This window comes from Crocodylus porosus, unplaced genomic scaffold, assembly GCF_001723895.1.
Source record: "Crocodylus porosus isolate Cpor-Errol unplaced genomic scaffold, CroPor_comp1, whole genome shotgun sequence".
Lineage (NCBI taxonomy): Eukaryota > Metazoa > Chordata > Crocodylia > Crocodylidae > Crocodylus > Crocodylus porosus.
The window spans coordinates 4,880,436-4,899,644 of NW_017728924.1; the positions used below are offsets into that span (position 1 = coordinate 4,880,436).

General features: G+C 39.5%; 1 protein-coding gene across 4 annotated transcripts in view; it reads right to left on the reverse strand.

The window, feature by feature from the left end:
• The window catches only part of MTMR1 (myotubularin related protein 1), a 41,173-nt gene extending 24,215 nt beyond the window's left edge, over positions 1–16,958 (reverse strand). The window contains exons 1-10 of one of the 4 annotated variants that reach the window (XM_019540253.1): positions 16,835–16,958; positions 13,286–13,309; positions 11,102–11,152; positions 6,644–6,719; positions 5,045–5,139; positions 4,703–4,810; positions 3,841–3,942; positions 2,954–3,037; positions 2,118–2,267; positions 910–1,098 (exon numbers count right to left, since the gene is read on the reverse strand). In XM_019540253.1, coding sequence (XP_019395798.1) covers positions 910–1,098; positions 2,118–2,267; positions 2,954–3,037; positions 3,841–3,942; positions 4,703–4,810; positions 5,045–5,139; positions 6,644–6,689 — 774 coding nt within the window. In that variant the 5' untranslated portion in view covers positions 6,690–6,719; positions 11,102–11,152; positions 13,286–13,309; positions 16,835–16,958. The remainder of the gene's footprint in view (positions 1–909; positions 1,099–2,117; positions 2,268–2,953; positions 3,038–3,840; positions 3,943–4,702; positions 4,811–5,044; positions 5,140–6,643; positions 6,720–11,101; positions 11,153–13,285; positions 13,310–16,834) is intronic. The other 3 variants (XM_019540254.1, XM_019540255.1, XM_019540256.1) reach the window with 3 other exon arrangements.
• Between the last annotated feature and the right edge of the window lie 2,251 nt (positions 16,959–19,209).

Sequence of the window (19,209 nt, forward strand, 5' to 3'; positions counted from 1 at the left end):
TTTAGTATAACGTTATCAACTTTTCCGTGTTTTAAGGTTTTCTTAACACAAATGGGAACTAGTAAAAATAAAATAAAACAGCCTCTATGTTACACCTCCCAAAAACACACCTGTTTTCCCTTGTTAACAATTTGGTGTTCTTCCATTTGGCCTACTGCAACCAATTCCTTTCTGGCCTGCCTTAATCCCCTCTTGCATCCTTGCTATCTATCTAGTCTAAACCTGTGCAAAACACAAAACCTTTTTCCAAATGTTTATCAAACGAATGAGAGCACGTTTCTGTTCCATTTCAGTGTGCTGACACTACAACAGGCCCAATAAATAAGAAACCCACTGCAGCATTTTCAGGTGTGATGGACTTCACTGAAATATTTTCCTGCTCTGCCTGCACAGCACAAATATTGGCCCATCTCTTCAACTCCCTGAGCTTTCTTTTACTGACACCACTGACTAAAATTTCTATTTTTAGATGGCTTTGGATTCAACTGGTCCATGCCAAAAGATATTCCAGTACTTCTGCAAGATGTAGTTATTTAGACAAGCGGATGGTCTTGCAGTACAAGTACAAGATGGAGAGCTGGAAAATTGATAAGTGCAAATCATGACTCATATAACTACAAACAATTTACTCTTTCTGCCTCTGTGTTGAGGCATCTTTGATCAGGGGATAGAAATAGCTCTTAGTAGTATCGTAAGAATTAGTCATAATTGACTGAATGTTTTGATATTAAAGTGCTTCCCTAAGCATTGCTTTATTGCTAGAAATGATCATCCATTGAAAGTATACATTATTTTTTAAATACGGGAGCAAGGTAATCTGTCAGGTAAAACGGAGTCCAGTCTAAGACCAGGGCTTCTACACACTAGGATGGGAATAGTACAATTTTAGTATTACATTACATCACCTACTTTGTTTGTAACAGCAACACTATTTTGCCTGGCATCAAAGATGATAAGCATGTGCGACTGGGCATTGGCATCCATTATGGTTTGTAAGTATTTTTCATCTTCGCTGCAATGTTTGTCATTTGGTTCTACCAGAGGCTGGCTGCAGCGTGTTATGGTTGCCTGGCTCTCGGGATGAATCCATGATAACACCTGGATTTAAAAGAGTTGGTATCAGGACACTGTACCACCTGAAAAACTTGGGTTCTAAGAGCAGCTTTTCAGTCAGCCTAATCCCACGGTCCAACTCCCCAGTAAAATGATACATAAAAGCTTCAGTAACAATAATAATTCATACCATACACAGGGTCAAAAGTATACAACATGCTACCTGAAATCATGACATAGCTGCTTCCAAAATTCAGTCAGCTCAAAACAAATTCTAAAGTTTAGAATCTAAACTATGATTTTGTGCCTTGTACATTCAAGTAACAGTTTTAATTTTTACCTTCTAACTAAAATAGTAAAGTGTTTTAAGTACAGTAATAAGGTTTTCTAAAGGTTGGAAAAGGAAACTACTTGAATGTGGAGATTTATGCACTCAAATACAGGTCTACCTTGTGACATCCTGCCCCCAGTTCAAGCTCCTGCAACTCACTTCTTGCAGCACATCAAGTTAAATTTCCCAACCTTTCTCCCCTTCATGCGATTGCCATTTTCTCTGTAAATGTCTCCTTCCCATTTTAATACAGGCATCTGAAAGGGATATAGTCTCCTCCATGAATAATAGCCTCTCAGATATTTACCAACCGGCCTTAGGGAAATACAGCACACATTGCATCCTACCCCAAATTTGTCCCTATTCTACAAGAGGAGAGCATATTACTTCTATTCACAAAGGTATTACAGAGCAGTGGTACTCATTAATCACAAGGTGATTTAACTCAGCCTGGAGAACCTCCCACATTAAAACAAAACCACCCCCCCCAAACAAACAAAAAACCTTTTCCTTGCAGCACCAAAAACTAGCCCTTGTACTTTCATGCATCCCTTTCTATTTTACGTGACTTAAGAAAGAGCTGGATTATTGTTTTAGGAAAGAGCTGGATTACAGTCTTAAAAAGCCTTTAAAAAAAACAAACAACAAACCCTAAAGGTATCTCAGCTCACTTCTATAAGCCAGGTAACAAACGCAGGGTGAACGCATGCCTAACTGTAGAAGTTTTACTCACTGGAACTCTTCCTTTTGTTCTAAACGCTGCCACTTTTGAGAGGTCATCATCCTTCACACTGGTTGGCACAACAAGGATGGCAGGATAAGTATCACAGAGTTCAAAAGTGCTGTTAATTCTGGATATTTTCCAACTCTCGTTCGGCAAACCCTGTGCAGAAGCAAGATATTTTCATTTTTTTTTTTAAATGCTAGATCTTTGCATGTCTCTATTTGGAGACAAAAAAAGAATACATCATTACATGCTTTAAAAGAAATGCTATGTGCACTGTTTTATATACTTTAGTGCTTCAAAAGCACTGAGGTATTTCCTAATGTATTTTTTTTTTTAAGACTGTGGGACAGTATGGCGAAATAAGGCCCACAGTTCATTTAAAAAGTAGTCATCATTAGATGGGTCATTACTAAAGTAAATATTAGACTAGTGTAAAATAGAAAAAGTGATTTTCTTCCAAAAAGTTCAGAGATTGATATCAGACCCTCTTACACTTCTCTCATACGCATCTGTATAACTACTGCTTATTTAATAGTAAATATGTGTAGTAGTATTAGTTTTCTGAAACAGATATGAAGACTTAAGTCTCCATGTACATATTTAGATAACGTGAATAAAAATAATTCAAGTAATTAACACTGCTAACACTACGTATTTCAATGTTTATGGGTGTTTGCCACTCCAACAAAATCAGCTTTTGGATGGTTAAACAGGAATTCAAAAGACTAAGTTTAAGTACCCAGGTGCCCATATGTCCTCAAAATTTTCTAAGAAGAATTTTAAAATTAGGTTTAAAAGATTATAAGAATAAAAATAAAGAGGTTAATATCGGGATAAGTTACCTGCCTCTTGTATTCTGCCATTGGATCATAAACTTGCCAGCCATTGACAGGAAATTTTTCTTTATAGCTGAATGCAAAAAGTGGCTGGAAACAACAGCAACAAAAACAAAAATTACACTCTGTTTTAATATGCTAAAGCATAACTGCCTCAGAAGATAGAAGCCAGAAGTCCAGATCCGAGTCATTTCCAACAAAGAATCTTGAACTATTTTCACAGCAGCCCCAGGGGTCCCAATCAGGATTAAATAATATCTAGTACTGTGGGGGGAGAATATCTAACAAAATAAAAGGCAGTCCCCCCCCAGAGAGGTGAAGTGACTTGCCCAAAGTCTAACAACTAGCCACTGACAAGGTCAGGAATTGAAGCCAGGTCTCCCAATTCCCAGTCCAGATCTCTATGCACAAGACCAGACCGATATGGTACACCATCTCAAACTGTAAAGCCACTTGTGCTCAAGAGTTGTTTGCTGGGCAGTGGATTCAGGAAGGCACCTGATCTTAATTTTGATATTCTGTGTGTTAGAGAAAAATGCTTACGATATTATTCAACAAAGCTGCTCCTTCATCAGCCCTAGTAGGCAAATCTTTACACCCAGCTTAAACAAACCAGTCTGAACATTTTTTTTTTTTAATTAATTATACAAGATGTGGGAGCATCACCTCCCAGCCATTAGTGCCACAGATTGCCCAGGTAGCAGGAGCCAGCTCGCAGTTTTTTAAATGACTGCAGTAAGGAAATCAAGCCAAGGTAATCTGTCTGCTTTGTGATATATCAGACCAAGAGCTTCATAAATTTGTTATGAAGTATTTGCTTTCCTTCCACCTACGCTTCCTAAGCCAACAATGACAGACAGACATGGGCCTCCTCTACTTGTTTTAGTACTTACCAGCCCATTAGAGACAGGAAATGCACGCGTTATGAGGTTCTCAAAAATCTCCAGTCTGCTTTGCTCTTCCTGTTTGTAGGCAAGCCTCAAGTTTCTCATATCCTGTCAGAAAACACATCTTATTTTCTACACAGTTTGATGCACTAAAAATAGCAGATGTTATAAACATGACTGAAACCAAGCACACTGGCTACTAGCATCAAGACAAGTCAGCTTCCAACCTAGATGCACACATTAACAAGGTTCTGTCCTAAAATGAAAATACTGGAAACCTCAGGAAGGTCCCACTATGCTGTACAAATAAGCACTGTTCCCGTGAATTCAGCACTGTGGTGAAATGCAGAAGTGTTTAACAGTGCACAGAAGGAAGGGAAATACATCGTTCACTGAAACTGAAGGAGGAATTTAGGTATGAACAGTATAATTAATCAAACAGAAATCTGGCAGGGTTTACATTAGTGGCCATTTAGCTCAGTTGATTGGAGCATGGTGCTAATACCACCAAGGTCGCAGATTCAACCCTTGGCTGGACTAAATGATCGCTTGAGGTCCCTTCGTACTAATCTATGAATTCCTAATTTAATGAAGAGTGCCATGAAATTGTTTGAAAACCTTGGCATTTAATTCTGTTAAGCCTCATTCAAAACTGGTACCTCAAGCAGACTACTGTTATGTTGTGGCACTAGCTCAGTGCTGAGAACAGGTTCTACTACTTCCTACAGCACCTAAATATTTCATGGTGGTTTGTGCTTTCTTCCACATGCAATGGAAGTTATAACGCAGGTGCCTGTCAAAAAAAATAAAAATAAAAAAAACCCTTAAGCAATAAGATGTATTTCCTAGGAACTAAGTCTCTATGTACCTTGCACACAATTTCTATCCCAAAGGAGTTGTCTCCATGGCTCTGTGCCACAATCTTTTCAACTCTACTTATTACTCCAAGGGGAACATCAAGAACAAAAGGTGGATCCTGGAATTTGGATAAAAAAAAAAAAATATATCAATTTCAAATAATAATAAATTAATTACAAAATCCAGTACATTGCACATCAAAATGTGTATTCTGCCACAATAATTTATACTGCCATTTGGATTGATGGCTGTGGAACTTTACATTTAAAATTTAAACCAAGTCTGTAGCTGCTTGGCAGCATAGAAAAGATTCTAGCTAGAAGAAATATGTATATAGATCTTAATGTCTCACCCTCTCAATGCTTTTGATATACAGCCTGTAGTCCGTTACTGTCAGCGTACCACTGATTGCTCCCATAAATGGACAGATATACATGACATCTTTAGCTAGAAAAAAAATACACAAATCAAAAATATTTTGTTACGATAGATATTTGTGCTATAATCATCTATTTTATATAATACCTTCCTGCAGCTTTAACTTGGCTAAAAGACTGATATAACACCTTACAAATGAAGTCATTTCAAAAGTACAACTGATCTGCTACCCCTCCAGCTTTGATTTAATAGAAAAAGTCCTCTGCATTCCTACCCCAAAAGATGATAATCAAATGCCCAAGTCCTGCACAATATGTGCAGAATAAGCCTACTGAAGAGAATGCAGAGATGGCCTCATGCACTGTTCCCAGATCATACAAAGCATTTTTGCTGCGTGTTAATGAAATGACAGGCACATTTTCTAAAATGTCAGCATTTCTAAAGGGCCAAACTTAGCTTGTGGGGTCTTGCATATAAGAAAATCTAAGTGGCACAGAACACAGGTCATTTGGCGAAATTTCCTATAATCTCCTATCAGTTCGGTCCATATCTCATCCACTTCTAATCAGAATTGAGGGTTTCTCAATTGTCAAGGATTCTTCCTTTCACAAAAAAACAAACAAACAAAAAACCCCCAGACAGTCCCATTTATACCCTTTTCAGACTTTCACAGCTGTGAGCAGTATTCTCTGAGCCAACGCATAATCTTTTGTAGCACCATACCTCAGCCATATGGAAAGGCTCATAAGCATCAGTTGACCTATCGCTGAATCTTGGGCAAGTTGCTTAAGTAAAATTTCACAACAGGATCACTTAAATTGGAACTGTATACATTACAGCACAAACTAATTTTAAAAAAATCTCCATTTATTGAAATACGCTGACCACTACATAATCTTGTTTCACATAACTGTATGATGCCAGTAAAAAACAAACATCTAAACTTCAAACTACTTTATATACAAATTGACACTAATAGCACCGCTCTGGGGCTGCTTAAATGGAATAAGTAGGTATACAGCTATTGTACGTGCAAAAAAGGGGAAGAGTTTTAAAAATTTGGCCTTGAATACAGTGAGCTACTGTGCCATCTTTTACATCTAGAGATGGAATTTAAATCTCAGCTGAATTAGTGGCTTGTTTTGTGGTCGCTACAAAAATATTTACCTGTATAGTAACTCCACTACAATTTGCCACTACAGATTATTAGACTGAAAAACTTTGTACTGAAGTTCAGCAGGAGTCATTGCATTTTCATTTCTTTACTGGCATAATTCTGAGTTGTTGAAACTAAGGAAAAACTAGATTTTGAGCACAAAAGCTCTCCCCTAACTTATCTATGGGAATCAGCTGCTTATAAAAAAAGCAGCTCACACAACAACTTACCTTTTAACTAATTTACTCCCAGCCCAGCATTTAGCATCAAATAACTAAGAAAAATCAACAACCAATTTGATAATTCAGTTTAGAATTATAGAATAAATAAGACAGTGCACCAGGAAATAACTTCACTTTATGTTTACGCATAAAATGATCTAATGCTACTCAGTGCAGTGCTCAATGCTACACTTACCAATAACTTTGATTGATTCTCCAGGATAAAGTGGTGCCTCTTCCATCTGTGCCAGCTTGTTCCCATCTCTCAGTGCCTGGCAGAAATCCAAAGCCACAAGTAAATCTCACTTCCCATTTGCATAGCACTGACACATTTTGATACAAAATGCCTCTGCTATGAAGTTACAGGACACTTATCTTTTTTTCCAGAACACAATCACATTAAACAATAAACTATTAAAAAAAACTCATACAGCTTGGGTAGCTATTTATTATGCAAGCATTTAACTATTAGTAACAAAGCATTAAGACAACTATTAGTTTTAACATAGCTAGCTACATATATAACATACCAAAACGCAAGCAGTAACACCAGCCCAAAAAATAGGAAAAAAAAATGGTTAGCCTTTTACAGAAGAAAGCTTGCATTTGGGACATTTTTATCTATTAAGGAATATGTTAAAATTGTTGGGTTTTTTATATAAAAGTTTCTATTCTTAACAGCTTAATTAAAACTGCGAATACTTTAATTTCAAAGAACCGTATATCAAAAATTTACTGTATTTATTTATTTAACATAAAACATTTAAAGGCTATCATTCTATCAAAAAAATACAAAAAACAAACCAGTAGTCAGAAACTACCATACCCTACTTGACAAGATATTGCTGTATGTGCCATAAAGTCAGAGGCACTTTATAGAGATTTTAGACCTAGAAGTTCAGATTGAGAACAGTGTGACACTGAAAAACAGAAGACACTGAAAGACTGGTCATTTTAAATCAAGGGCTTCATCATAAAGCTTTTACTTAATGTCGAATCAGCGAGGGGAATGAAACCACTCACTTAAGCCCAACTTGGCCCTTATTTAGAGCTGAGGTCTGTCATCTACTGAAGATTTTAGTGCAGGGCTTGCAGGATTTTAACGATCATACAAGCAGCTGATATTACTCAGGATGCTTGCTGAGAACTTAAGATTTCCATTTTAAATGTTTTGAACCAATCTCATGTGCAAGTTAGAACATTTTAAATTAGAAAGCCATAAAGAAAGGGAACACAGACAGATTTAGGCACAGGTAATCTCCCTTGTATTTCTGATTTACACAGTGTGGAACAGGATTCAGGGCATCTGCTCTTTTTAACAAGAAAGATTTATCATTAAATATTTCTCTTAGTATAAGGTTATAGCTTTTTTTGTTTGATGATCTTCTTCACTAACATAATTTTACACTTCCAGTTCTACCATAGATGAAGGTGCAGTGTAGGATCAACAGTCACTGAGATTATAGATGCGTCTGAAGGTAAACATGTGCCCTTGTTGGTCAGCGCCTAAGTGCAATGCTATAACTTCTATTCCATGACATCGTATGCAAGTGGCAAGAAGTACTGAGTAGGGCTTCCTTCCTGAAGCAGATACACCATGACGACTCCTTTGTTGTAAAAAGTGGTAATTTTAAAAAGTTACATCAATATATTTTTTGCAAATTAATATTGCTCATTTGATGTAAATGGGCAATAATTCCATCAGGACATGCCAATCCTTTGTTGGATGCACTGTTGTCATGTTTAAAAAATTCCAGACATGCTGGTCTCAGAGATGGAGCCCTTACAGCTCAGACAAACTTAACGTGATGGTTGATAAGCTCAACTTGAAGAAAAAATTCAGGTTTTGTACATTTGAAGAACACGGAGTTTACTTTTGCCTCCAATGAGTAATAACTGATGTAGTCTTCAAAACAAATTTTTTATACAAGATACGTACCCAGTAGTGAACTAAAGGGAGGAACCAGCATGCATTTGGGAATAGTTGCATGTTTTTAGATGCATCAGTACACAATGTGTTCTGTATAGCACATAGAGTCCCATACAGTATTTGGAAAGAAAAAGAAAGTTTTAATATACTGTGAAAACAATTCCTCCCTCCTATACATGGCCACATTTTACTAAAAATGCAGAAAGTCTACAAAAAATCCCTTAATGAATCAGGGAGGAATTATACACCAGAAATGGTATGCATATGCAGTTAGGAATTTTTCATCAAATGTTTACAAGAACTTCAATGCATCATTTCATACACAATCTGGTAGTGTTTTAGCAGCAATGCATTGTATTTTGCTTTAATTTATCTGAAGTTCTACATTTTAAAATGGGGCTTTTCGGCTGAATTTTACCTTTTTTTTTAGCGCGTAAGATGCATTCTATATACATCAAAAAGGACAGAAGTTGAGAGAAGAAAGTTTTAATTGAAATTACATTTGATTGAAGTTTGGGCAACTTTTATCGTAATGATTTCAATTAATTTGCATTATGTAGTTCTGGTGTATAAGATGCCCTTAATTTTAAACCACCTTTTCCAGGAAAAATGCATCTTACACCATGGAAAATTCAATTTCCTAGGGTAGAGGGTGTTTAATTTAGAGGTTCGCCAATATATTGGTCGCACAGCAGACTGGCATTGATAAAAGGAAAATTAACATCATCATCCTTTTTTGGCTGGTGTAGCTGATGTCACCAATGAATACTGTATGCATGCCTGCAGCCAGGCAGCCTGGCGAGCAGCGTCCTGCTGGTAAATCTGGTAAATCTGTTGGTGGGGGAAGGGACCGATCGAGTCTCCCACAGTGAAAGAAAGAGTGGGGAAGGTGCAGAGACAGGCACTGCCCAGCCAGGGGAGTAAATGGGACGCCAGGGTCAGGAGTGGGCAGAACCATGGGCAGGCGATGCAGGGGAGGGGAAGAAAGGGTGGCTCCCCGCTGCTGCATGCAACCCTGGAGGAGGCATGTGGGGCATGTGCCCCCCGGATTTGTGCCTGGGCGAGGGCAGGCTGCCTGCTGCAGACTTAAGGCCAGGGGCTAGGCTCAGAGAGAGCTCATCTGCGCAGGGCAGGTGGCAGCAATGGTGGCAAAGGGAGTGGTGGTTATGGGGGGGCTATGGGGAATTTTGGGGTGACTACAGCCCCCCCAAGTGCTTCCCCTGCTCAGTGTACTCTGCTCTGCTGGCTTTCCCTCAGGAGCCCTGCACTGGCTGTGCATCCAGTGCCCACCCCACAGCATAGTGCTCCCGAGGGAAAGGCAACAGAGCTGAGTGCCCTGACCAGGGGCACTGTTAGGGAGTTTTGGGGGACTGTAGCCACCCTAAAATTCACCATAGCCCCTCCCAGCACCGCCACTGCTCGCCCCACACAACTGAGCCTGCCCTGAGCCCAGCCCCCCTACTGGGAAGAGGCTGGCACACCTCTGGCCCCAACCCTGCCCTCACCCTGCACGCATATCTGGCGGGGAGGGGCACATACGCCCCTTCCTCCCCCAGTGTTACATACAGTGGCTGAGAGTTGCCCCTCCTCCCCATGCCCCCTGAATGAGCCGCCCACAGCTCCATCCCACTCACTGTCCTGGCTGGGCAGTGCCTGCCTCAGCCCCAATCCCCTGCCCACTCCTTCCCTCACCATGGAGGCCTGTACCTGCACCCCCACACTCCTTCCCCCCCACAGCCTTATTAGCCAAATGCTGCTCTCCAAGCTGCCGAGCTGCATTCCTGTAAGTTGGTTATCAGGTCGGTATTGGCTGATACGGCTGGTTAATAATGAGCTATTGGTATTGGCCAAGAAAATCTTTATCGGTGCACCTCTACTTTAATGTTTTTAGAAACATTTAGAATCAGGAATTATTTTCAGCAGATCTTTTCTTAACAACATATATAGAAGTATATAAACTACTCATCTAGCCTTTTTGTGCAATGCTGTCATTGCTTTAAATTAATCTTTTATACTATCTGTATGCCTTCTTAAAAAATATTCTATTACAGAGGTCAGTAGCATTTTTGGGCAGTGCGCCAAAAACACCCACCACCTTGGCTTGTAAGAAGTGGGCATGCCAGAGGCAGATAGCAGGGGGGCTGTGAGGGGCGCAATCCTTGTTGTGGCAACCCCGGCCCCTTCCCTACCATCTGCCCCAAAGCTGTGCACCAAGCAAAATCCTTTGCTTGCCACACTCTGGCGCCCCTGCTGGGGGTTGCCTACCCCTGTCCTATTAGAAAACTCTTCTTTAAAACGTTATCCATTAATCTTGTTAAATTAAGGTGCCAGCAAAATTGAATTAACATGAAGTTCTATTCTTTCATGCATCAGTGCAAACACTGATATTTATCTATTTTGATGTTCTGAAAATGCCAGCAATCCCTATAAATGTTGAGGTACCTGAACATCTGAGTCTCCACAGAGACCCCGTTTCATCTCCTTTTTTGGGATAAAAAGGAGATGAAGGAGATGATAACAGCTCCTCTTGGGTTACAAATTTTGGTTTTGTTTGTTTTACTAATAGGGGCTAAGAGTAAAAGGGGAGATAGTCTTAACAGACAATGACCACTCTGAAATTCTTCTACAGTTTCCTGACAAAGGAAGATTCTATATACTGTTCATATATGATTAAGCAGCAACTTCTACACAGGAAATGAACAAAAGAGGAGTAAGACTTGCCACCTGATCAGCTTCTGCTTCAGAATGATAGCCATTGTGTCCATCCTGAATCTCCTGCATTGCATGAGCCAGCAGTAGGGCAAGAAAGGTAACAGGAAAAAAACATGCAGACAAGTAAAAGGACAGAATCATATATTTTTTTTTTTTTAAAGAGACAGTAGATACTTTAACGTCAACCTTTCTTTTCACTATTTTCTACTCTGCATGAGCTACTTCACCCATAAAACATTCAAGATTATTAGGCCCAGCAACTTAAGCCATTTGGTAAAATACAAAGTGGAATACTCATCCACCTTTTCATAAACTACTTAATGCAGGCACCCAAGAACACAAAGTATGTACTGTCTTTTAAAAACAAGCAATTTGACAGCAAGATAACAAAGAATATGCCCAATAATAGAAGAAACTGAGTAGAGCTTGATATGGTAGCAGTAAGGGAAAATTCACGCAGTCTTTTCAGGACAAATTATATTTTCAATATCCATTAGAAGCGTTCAGATAATTTAAGAATTGCTGTACTGTACAGACCATATTGTAAGTATTTTATAGTTTGATACAATTTTCCTAGGTACTCCAATGTTGCTGTCAAAACCATCTATTAGAAAATGAATCTAAATTACTCTTAATAGCATAATATTCAAATGGTTCACATCTCTGTTCATTCCCATTTTAGTATTTTAAATCAGGAAAACTCTTACTACATAAATTAAATCCTTTTAATAATTATAAGTTCTCTCTGCATTCTAGGTAGGAACAGAAAAAAACAGCAACAAAAGTTATTAGCTACATCCAACCAGGTGTTCTTCACTTTTCTTCCAATGCTAACCGGAGTGAAATTACCATCTTCTTTCAGAGACGATTTATTTTTCCAGAACAGCACCAATCCAGGAACACAAAAATTTCTCATTTAACAGCCAGTACTCCTCGTAGAATCTAATGCTAAAACTGAGTTTTCGCATTGTTTCTATGAAACTCTAAAACAAAAAAAATTAAAGGAATGGCTTACATATTTAGAGAATTTAGGTACATGTGAAATCTACTGAACTCAAAACCTTGCACATGATGAAGGGCTCCCAACAGGTAGATCTTAGGGGAAAATATGGCAATGATTTACATTTCGGTCACAGAAACTGAGTGAAGACTACTTCTAGAAGTAAAGTCCAAGAAGGTAGATGCTAAAACCTCATGAAAAAAAGAAAAACAGGAAGAAGGGCAGCAGAATTCTAAGCCAGGCATTAAAGGAAGTAAATAGAGGCACTGCAAACCACTCATGGACCAGAAGCCTTTGCAAATAAAATTGACCAAAGAAAAATGGATTTTACAATCATAACCCATTCCAACTACTTCAAGGATTGAAAAATACTGACTTTTGTATACTACAGCTGTTATACACATCCAACTGGGTTTTGGATATGGAAGCAACTGATTAATATCTTACTATGCTATAAAGCTTAAATTATCCCCTATTATAAGCTAAAAGCCTTGTTTGAATGAAACTGTTAGGAATATTTTGAGAGCAATGTCATTCTATTAGCCATATCTTTTCTCACTCGATTAGCACTCCAAAGCACGAGGGAAGAGAAAACCAGGCACACAATTTTATTATCCTTAAAGAACGCTGGATAAAACCCAGCCTCCAAAATCATCAAAAAGATGCAGGTCATTGCATTAGTGTCTAATTTCAATCCCAACTTTCACTTCTGCTCTAGGGCTGAAGCAATTACGGTAAAACATGTACAAACACAAGCATGAATTGAAATCTTATTTAAATAGGACAGACAAAGACTTACTGCTTTTTCATAAGCTAACACTGAAATTCTTTAGCATAGATAACACATTAAAGCTGCTAATACAGTACTCTGTAGTCCAAAGCATGTAAGCATCAGTTGTGAGCATCCATTTTGTCAAAATTAACGTAATAAAACTGAAGTTAGTACCGCACATTGGTAACATAACTTAAATATACTGCCCTCTCACACATTGGCTTTTATGGCTCATGAAAACACTGTAATGTATATAAAGCATTTCTATGGCAAACAAGCTGTTGCACTGCATAGCAAAATGGTCCAACTTATCCATAAAAAAACATTAATGAAGAAAAGAAGAACACTTGACACACTGAGCTCTCAACACAGCACAGAAGACACAGACAGGAGGCCATTTGCTGGTAGTCAAAGGTATTCTTACCCGTAGATCAGGCCTCCTGTGTACCTGTTAGTTAAAATACAGAATGTTACTAACAAAATCCAGGCTTTCTATTTTAGTGTCTGAATGGGAGTCAAGCTCTTTTGAAAATCTGGTTCTGGGCAGCCTTTTATTCAATGACAACATGCTACACTGAAATATGGAACAGGTTAGCAATCTTTCTGGGCAGCATATAGTAAGCCTACAATAACAGATATGAAACCTAATGGACCTGTAGCTTTGAGTCAAATGTCTGAATGTGGGTACATCCAACCTTTCCACTAACCTGCATTCAAAGTTTTCCAGCCACTACTATCACCAGCACTTTCTACCCAAACACCCCCTTATCCAAGGAGGCCCTGAGGGGTTTATCCAATCAAGGGGGATGTATGCAAGTTACCATGAACTCAGAGTTTTGGAACAACTCTCACTCTATGCAAGGCAAATAACTGCAAAGCTAGGAAGGAAAGCTGGTTCTTCACCCTCCAAACTTGACCTTTCCCTTTGCAGCAAAACATGCTCCTTCACGACCTTTACATTTTTGCAGCATTCTGGTGCATCAGGGAGGCCTCTGGGATCCTCAGAGTTTTTACAATACCTACATGTACATTCAGGGACACAGTGAATGGCACAAGTTAACGGCAGTAAAACTACTACTATGAACTGCAGAAACTGACAGAAAACCCAGCTGCAGGCCAAAAAATAAGAAATTTTTAAAAACCCTTAAAATGTTATCTACTCTTTTCAGCCTGTCCCATTCAGGAGTAGGTCGAGACTGTCTTTTCTAACTGAAATTTATGAATTGCTCAAGGATAGCGTTTTCAGCAGTGCAGACTGAAGGTGCCTACAGCACAGACAAACACTGACATCTGCCTCAGGGTGGGAAGGTCACAATCCATAGTCACCTATAAAAATAAAACAGTGTTTGGACATCCCTTTACCTGTAAATTCAGGCAGAGCAATGAGACTAAGGATAGAACAACCTCTTAAAGGAGAATGAAATTTGAACCGGCCAGTTAACTCTCAAAAAATAATTTCTAGATGCAGTCAAAGGGGATACCTTACTTTTAAAGGAACATTCTACCTGCCAAATCATTACTTCACAACCAATACAATGCATTATGTAAATAAGCTATTGTATAAACTTTATTTATTCTTTCCATTTGTTATAAGGTCAGTGCATCCAATTTCAAAATGAAAAATACTAATATAGATGCATACAAAAATGTGAAGGAGATGCTAGATATTGCTAGCTAGGTTACCTGGATCACAGAAAAAACCAAGTGTGTTGATTTTACCCTCAGCCAAAGCCATAAAAAAAAAAAAAAGGTTTAGGAACATTGTACGAATCAAGATTTGGATGTTTTGGCAGCTTTGTGGGAAAGGCTGTATGCTTGCTCACTTTGCTTTTGATTGTAGTCAGTGCTACTAGAATGTGTTACTTACACATACTTCAAGCTGACTATATATTTTTAAAAAACCCTAGAAGTATTGCATGTGCTGTTCCAGTTGATTTTCTGGAAATATATAAAATCCAGCATGTTAAGTGACAGTCAAGAGGCAATAAAGTACAGCCAGACTTCTAGTAAGAAGAGGAAGAGACCCTTTCTCAAAGCAGCACCAGGAGACACAATACAACACCATTCTCACCTTTTTAAAAAGCTATGTATTTCTAGTCAGAAAGGGTAAAAGATATCTTACAATTAGAAACTTTGCACTATTACTTGCAAATGCAGTGGTTTAAATCATAGCAATGAAAATATGTTAAATACAATTCATAAACAAACTAGTCTTCCAAATACAGAAAAGTTTGACCTTCTTTTTCCTTTGATTTCTGAAAGACTAGGGAATGAACTAGAGTTAAATGCTACTAATTAGGCCACAAAAGATTTCTCATTCTGGAAGTCAAGTCTAAGATCTGTCTGGGAAGAGAGAAAGGGAGAGAATGCCAGACTATTTAGAATAAAAAGCTCCTTCTACTCTGGAGGAATGCATTATAACTGAAACAGTAAATTGAACACCAAGTTCCCAGACTTGGATCATGATAAAATGAAGTCCTTGATCTACAGGGCAAACACAACATAGACAGCTGTAATGCAAGGTTTCCCACAATGTTTTATCAAAGACATCAGCCTTGACCTGAAGTGAGAATTTGCAATTCAGCTGCCATACTCTAGAAGAGCTAGGCTTTTTCTGAGTACAAGCTGCTGATTGTGCCAATATAAGTAACAAATTCTGTGAGGTGAATTTTTAAATAGACTAGGATCAAATACATTTAGTGGATTCATCTTCAAGCTCAAGCTGAATCTGACCCGCAGTGACAGAAGTTAAAGGAATATACTTTTTCTAGACAGTGTCTAACTCCTTTTAAACACAAAGAGCCTGGGAAAGTTAATTAAACTCCACTGTAAAGCAAACAAGATCCAATCTTTATCTGGCCATTTTGCATGCAGACCACAATTTTGTCTTTTAAATCCAAGGAATGAAGAGGAGGGTGTATGCAAAAGACCAAAGTTAAACAGAAATTCTCAAATATTAATAAGGGCTTGAAGCAGAGATTACATTTTTATTACTAACAGGAGAGAGAGAGAGAGAGAGAGAGAGAACACAAAATGATCTGGCTGGTTGTATAGACTGGCTGCATATATACAAAAAGGAAGTGAAGAGAACATGAAAAATGATGGGGAAAAACCTCAGTGATTCCAAGCAGGCTAACCACCCTGCACAATCACTGCCTCAACAACTTTCTTGCTGTTGGGAGACAGACAGGAAAGAAGTCTGTTTCAATTGTAAGAAACTTTACCATAGGGAACCCGCCCCCCGCCACAACCCCGCCCCCCGAAATTAAACAGACATCAAAACCATGGAAGAACGGTATAAGTGATAAACATTCTTTGGAGGTGGTGCAGGCATTATGGGTTTTTTTTTTGTGAAATTCAAATAATGGAATTCTGTACCTAGAATGCAAGGTACAAGCTGGGAAAGGTATTTTAGCTCTATAACTATAAATTGATCTAATTTTCAGAAAATATTTGGGTAATAATCATTTCTGGGTAATAATGTTTATTTAAACAACTTTGCTGTAAGACATCACATTGGGACTCCCTTCTCTTTTTTCCACTTACTTCTTGTACTGTAGAATTGAGGGCCGTTAGTTTAAGTAGGATAAAATAGTGGTTCTCAAACTTTTTTTTCCCCCACGGACCACTTAAAAATCCTGAGGGTCTTGGCAGACCACTTAATTTTTTTTTTTTGTTCTACAAATCAAAGCACACAACTTGTATTTTAATATCAGTAGTCTTACCTTAAAAGTACAGATATTCTCGAACGTTCTGCAACATTGCTGCAGACCACCTGAATGGAGCTTGCAGACCAGTGGTGGTTTGCAGATCAGTTTGAGAACCTCTGGGATGAAACACAAAGGGAACCTGTGCATGCCTACTCACTAGGGAGTAAGATTTGAGTCTCAAATAGTCAAGGATCGGAGCAGCAAATGGTTTCTTGAATTTCAACACTGAAATTTAAATTCCACAAATGGTAAACACCACTTACCCTGTATTCTCTGGATACGCTGTCTGATGGCACCGACCCTGAAATCTGACTAGAAATGGTAGCAGCTATAAGCTGTTTACACCATTCAACATGTGACCCTGTAGGGCTACAAGAAAAGAATAAATATTTCAGTTTGCTAAACAACAACAAGAACAGCAACTACTACTACTACTTCAGGCTGAAGCACTGAGACAATTTCATTACATCCCACATTAACACAACTTGCAAAAACCACGAACGAGCAGCACTGGCATTACAGAAAAACACAAATTATACTGCTGATATAGAGCCGTTAATAAATCAACAAATACAGTTACGGCCCTGCAGACTTGCAACATTTTCAGTCTCTTTATCCAATACAATTTTAATAAAATTCATATATTTGTCTTTAAGGCCTTCAGAAAGAATGTCTTTTGAGCACAAGATACATAAGTGCTTTCAAGAACTCCACATATCTGTCAAGATTGCTACTCAAAGCCATGCTCCTCTGGCAGTAGCATATCAAGGAAATAAAAGTATTCTCAGCAATTGTCTCAAAAACTTCCCCAATGGCATCTTTTACTATTGCTGTACCTGTGTTTAGAACAGATGGAAGAGCTGCGATTCTGCTCTAAGGGAGAGGCAGAAACATTTCTCACTGCTGAACTGTGCAGTTAAATGGGTACCCAAGGACCCCCAAGACACTGCCTCAGCCTAGGGAGAGCAGACATTACTGATCTGAACCGATGCCTTTGGTAGGGGCCATCTAGATTAGGGAAGTCTGCAGAACAGCAAATATTGAGCATGGGAAGGAATGACCTGAACCGGACATCAACCTTAGGTCTGTCTCAGGATTTTCCAGAGTACCAAGCCAGGGGTAACTTGGAGCTCTATCCTATCCCAAACCCAGCGGCATGCATAATCATAGTATATGCTTAGAGAAACTGTAATTATCAAGTGTAATTGTGTTTATGTAGGTTTTATACTTAGTAGGAAGTCAGATACTGAAAAGAAAAGTCAATTTAAAAACTTCGTATAGCAAAAAGACATATGCCAACATTGGGTGGATCCCACCTTAAAATGAATGATTCATAAACCACCCAGTGCAGAGCACAAACAAGTTAAACTGGGATTTGAGAGGGTGTCACAGATGGCCAGTTATCACTCCATGAGAGGCTGTCCTCAAGCTCAACTGCCCTGTGACAAGACCAGAAGACAAATTAAGGGCCCTAAGAATTACTGCCTGAAGAAGGTAGTTAGAGACCTTCATGAACATTTCCATCCCGGCTTTCACTTGTGCCCTCTCTGCACAAACTCTGCACAATACCATGTCTTATTTGACAGGACTTACTCTAATCATAACTCGGTACAGACTGAAAGTTGGTCACATTTTTGCGCAAAAACTCTGCCTGCATTTTGTGGTCCTGCGAAAGTGGAGGGATGCTAACTTGTCGCCCTGCACACCTTCGTACTTCTCCCTTTCCACACCGACAGGACGCACACCAGAAACCCCAAAGGGAGAGTGAAAGACAGAGAAGGAAGCGAAAGCAATTTGCCCATCCTCCCATGTTTCCAAGCATTTTTAAAGCTCTGCCATTCCCCAGTTTCCATTCATTAGGGGATTCTCTTTTTAAACCTGGTCGCCACCATAGTTTTTGTTGCTTTAACTTGCCCTGACGCAAGGAACTGTCTCAGGGCAGTTAAAGCAGCAAGGCACAGTCATGCCAACAGAGTTTATTCCAGCGATCCCCAAACTCCAGCAGATTGTGCACGGCCAATTTAAAACAATGTGCCACCACCAGCAAATTTTTGCAGCTCAACCTTACGTGACAAAAATTAGCTGGTCTTTAAAGTTGTTACAATACATCCATTAACACAAACCACTGGCAGGTTGCCTGCGCACCACTGGTGGGGCCTGTACCACAGGCCGAGGGCACGCTGGTATAAATCAATGCCACTGGGATCGATCAGCGCGAAACGTGTTCCTGACCAGGTCGCACATGCTGGTGCTAGGTGTTGCACACGCTGGTGTGAAGCGTTGCATGCGAACGAGGAAGCGCAGCTCAGCAGCGGCCATAACGATGCGAAATGCAGAAGACGACAAGGCGTCAAGAGAGGCCAAGCTGGAGGTATCTTCACCGTCTCGCCCCTCCGCAAGTGCTGGGTGAAACCCGGTGGTTTCAGCGACATCGCATCGCACTCTGGGTGCGACCCCGAGCTCCACGCACAGCCTCACGAGGAGCTCGGCTCCTCGCTTCTGCCCCAACATGGGGAACCGGCCCGTTTCCTCCTCCCAAAATCTGCCCACAGCTCAGGACCATGTCCAGGTGCCAGTGCCACGTACCACTCGACTCGGTGACAAACGTCGCGTGCCGAGGAGTGCCCGTTTATTTGGG